The following is a 3,656-nucleotide window of genomic DNA, read 5'->3' on the forward strand; positions in this document are numbered from 1 at the left end:
TGCTAAATTCATCATTTTCTATGAATTTAATTTTTTAGGCTAATTTGTGTCTTGTGATTTAATATAATATTAAAGATATGAATGTGTCCTCCTTAATTATGGTTATCTTCTTCTATTCAGCTTTAGTGTCGCTTTCTTTTGGATGAAAAATGATAAGGGTACAACTTAAACTCAGCTTTGATCCAACTTTTCTTTTAAGTTTTTTTTTTTTTTTAAAAAAAAAAATCCCTTTAAATTTTTTTTTTTTCTTTGATATTGCATAGATATAGAAAATGGATTTGGTCCCACATTGACCAACTAGCGGGATATAGATCTGTTTATATGCTTTACAGGTCATCTTAAAAATGGCAATTACTTGAATGGGCCGGGTACCTTAATTTGTGAGTCTCAATTATGACAATATTCTTTTATTCCGCTCTAATATCATATAGAAAGTAATAATGCCATATCTATAAAGCGGAAATAAATGGTCTATGACCTACATTCACATGATAAAATTTTAAGAATAGGCTATAGTCTTTAACTATAGCTAGACTTCAACAGTAATTCAATGATAATTCATCAACTGTAATTATTGATAGTCTTTAACTATAGTTAGACTTAAATTATAACTCCGTTATAATTTTCAAATGTAATTCAGTAAATTCATTAACTGTAATTATTATTCTTAAACTCCATAATATGCTCTAACAAAGGAGGGGGTATAGCAATTAATTATCATGCCTTTTTATTGACCATCAATATAGCCTACTAAAGGTTTTGGGCCAACAATCGCGGAGAACATGAAATGGTATAAGTTAGGGCGGCAATTTGTGTTTATTTGTTGGGTTCGAATTGTGTCAAAACATGTTTATAAAATTATGTAGTTTAACCAATTTAGCCCGGCCATTTAATTAAACATGTGAAATCTTTCAATTATAATTCTTTAATTTTGTATCTAGTTCACGAGTTATGTCAAACATTATTTGTCATTATATTGCGTGCTAGGTTCGAATCATGTCGAAACATGAATATAAAATTATATAGGCCAACACTAACCCAACACATTTAATTAAACAAGTCAAACTTATCAATCATAACCCTTTAATTTCGTATTAATTCATATCGGATTTACGAGTTGCGTAAAAATTTATCAGTACTAATATAAGCCCACACAATTTCATGTCATACGGATGGCATGTCTTGATTTCCCTGCTTGCTGTTTTCTGTTAGCATAGACAATCATTTTGGACACAATTTCTGTGCATGGGGTTGTTTCATTTGCAATCGGGCATGTTTTTGATGGCTGTTTAAGGAATTGAGAAAATTTCTCTAATTTTTTTTTTTTCTTCTTTTGTTTTCTATAAATCAAGTAAATAGATGAGTAAAAAAGGAGGCTTTGGTTCATAAATTTTGAATTATGAGCGAAATGGATCTCAGTAGTTGTAGCTAGGCAGAGGCATAATTGTCATCATCAATCACCATCCAAAAACCTGTAGGGGAGACAAACAGTAATTGACTCTGTGTGAGAGATTGATATAGACATAAAGCTACGGCCTTTAATCCATTTGTAGATCATGAAGCTCACCTAATATCTAATAAGTGGTCCTCAACCGATCCGTACAATCCATTCAGTGACCCACATTTTTATAATGCTAGCAATTTTTGACCACCATACAAATTCAATATAAAATTAATAAAATTAAATTAAAAAATTTGATCGTTTAATTATACGTTATTGTTAACTTAAATATTTTTATACCTATAAATCAACACTATCCAACTCGACACGGAAACTAATACTGAAATATTCTTAAAATGCACCAAGCATTTGAAGCAACCCAGATTTTCTGAAACTCAAATCGCTAAAGAAACATGGCAACCATTGATGCAGCCTCCGGCTACGACCGCAAGAAGGAGCTCAAGGAGTTCGACGAGTCCAAGATTGGCGTGAAGGGCCTCTCCGATTCCGGCATCACTTCCATACCCCGGTTTTTCGTCCACCCTCCCGAAACCCTCTCCGACCTCAAATCTTCCTCAACATGCGCAAGCATTCCCGTCATCGACCTCTCCGGTGTCAACTCCGCCGCTCACCGACGCAAAATCGTCGAACAAGTGAAAGAGGCGGCCGCAACATGGGGCTTCTTCCAGGTGATCAACCATGGAGCTCCCGTGCCAGCAATGGAGGAGACCATCAACGCCATCAAAACTTTTCACGAGCAACCCCACGAGGTGAAAAGCAAGTACTACAAGCGAAGCGAGAGGCAGGAGGTGTTGTACGCGAGCAACAACGACTTGTACAGAGCCAACGCAGCTGCGTGGCACGACTATTTGCAGGTATGGATGGCTCCAACGCCACCGAAAGTGGAGGATATACCGGAGGTTTGTAGGAAGGAGGCGGTAGCATGGGCTAAGCGTGCAACCGAGGTGGCAGAGACTTTGATGGAGTTGCTGTCTCAAGGGTTGGGGTTGGAGGCTGGGAAGTTGAAGGAGTTGAAGTTTGTGGATGAGAGTGTCTTTGTGGGTATTTGTTATCCGTATTGTCCTCAGCCAGATCTGACGGTGGGGATTACACCGCATACTGATCCGGGTGTGGTGACGCTTCTGATGCAGAACGACGTGCCTGGGTTGCAAGTGAAGCATGGGGACGAGTGGGTGAACGTTGATCCTGTGCCTGGAGGTTTGATTATTAACGTTGGAGACTTTCTTCAGGTAAAACGCACTAAACTATGTATTCTATATTTGTCAATTAGTTGTCACTCTTAATTCGATTTTGATTTAATTATTTGCAGATAATCTCTAATGGAGAGTACAAAAGTGTACAGCACTGCGTGCGGGCTAATTCTTATAAAAAAGCACGAATCTCAGTTGTTATGTTTTTCAACGTAAACAAAGGGAATGATGATTGTTGCTATGGACCTTTGCCGGAGTTGTTGTCACAAGAAAAGCCGGCTATCTATCGGAACTTTACCGTGAAGGAATATAATGAGAATTTTTATAGCAAAGGGTTGGATAGTAAGAGTATGATCGAGAAAGTTAAAATGCAAAACTAGCACATATATGTGTGTTTCATATATATATATATATATATATATACCATGGCATTTTGTATAATAAAAGGGATCCCTCGATCCCTACTTAATTAATAAGCATTATTATCATGCTTATTAGTATATTGAACTTATGGAATCGAAGCACCCTCTAGGCTATCTTTTTATTTATTTATTTATTTTTAATTTGTTATAAAAAATAATTGGCTACCGACACCCTATGAGCCTTATCACATGCATGCAAGTTCTTTTCTTGATTGTGGCTTTGTGGGTAATTGAGCCTGAAAATTTAAATCCTCACTAGTCACTAATCAGAATATCAATCAAGTATCATTCATCAGACCCAAAAGATCGAGAGAATACCTCACATTATCAGTGGCCATTTTTCTTTTCCTTTTATCTTTCTTTCTTTTGGTGGGTCTGTGTTATTGTGAACTTGAGTTTTTAATGGAAAATTTGACCTAAAGGTACAATTATATATATAGATAGCTTCACAGAGAAGTTTGAGTGGAGGAACAGTGTCAAGTAAGGGGTTCTTGTAATTCAGCAATTACCGCAAAGTTTGTATGAGGGTTGCGCTTGATTACTAGGCGTAGATAATTTCAGAGTTCGATTGATATTTGATCA

At 36.5% G+C, this 3,656-nt stretch overlaps 1 protein-coding gene across 1 annotated transcript; it reads left to right on the forward strand.

Annotated features, from left to right (window-relative positions):
* The first annotated feature begins 1,755 nt into the window (after positions 1-1,755).
* LOC132192102 (1-aminocyclopropane-1-carboxylate oxidase homolog 4-like) lies at positions 1,756-3,656 on the forward strand. The gene is made up of 2 exons (XM_059607318.1): positions 1,756-2,691; positions 2,772-3,656. Exons 1-2 carry the CDS (start codon positions 1,855-1,857, stop codon positions 3,030-3,032), a joined length of 1,098 nt encoding a protein of 365 aa, XP_059463301.1. The 5' UTR covers positions 1,756-1,854; the 3' UTR covers positions 3,033-3,656.

Source organism: Corylus avellana, chromosome ca9 (assembly GCF_901000735.1).
Source record: "Corylus avellana chromosome ca9, CavTom2PMs-1.0".
Classification (NCBI taxonomy): Eukaryota; Viridiplantae; Streptophyta; class Magnoliopsida; order Fagales; family Betulaceae; genus Corylus; species Corylus avellana.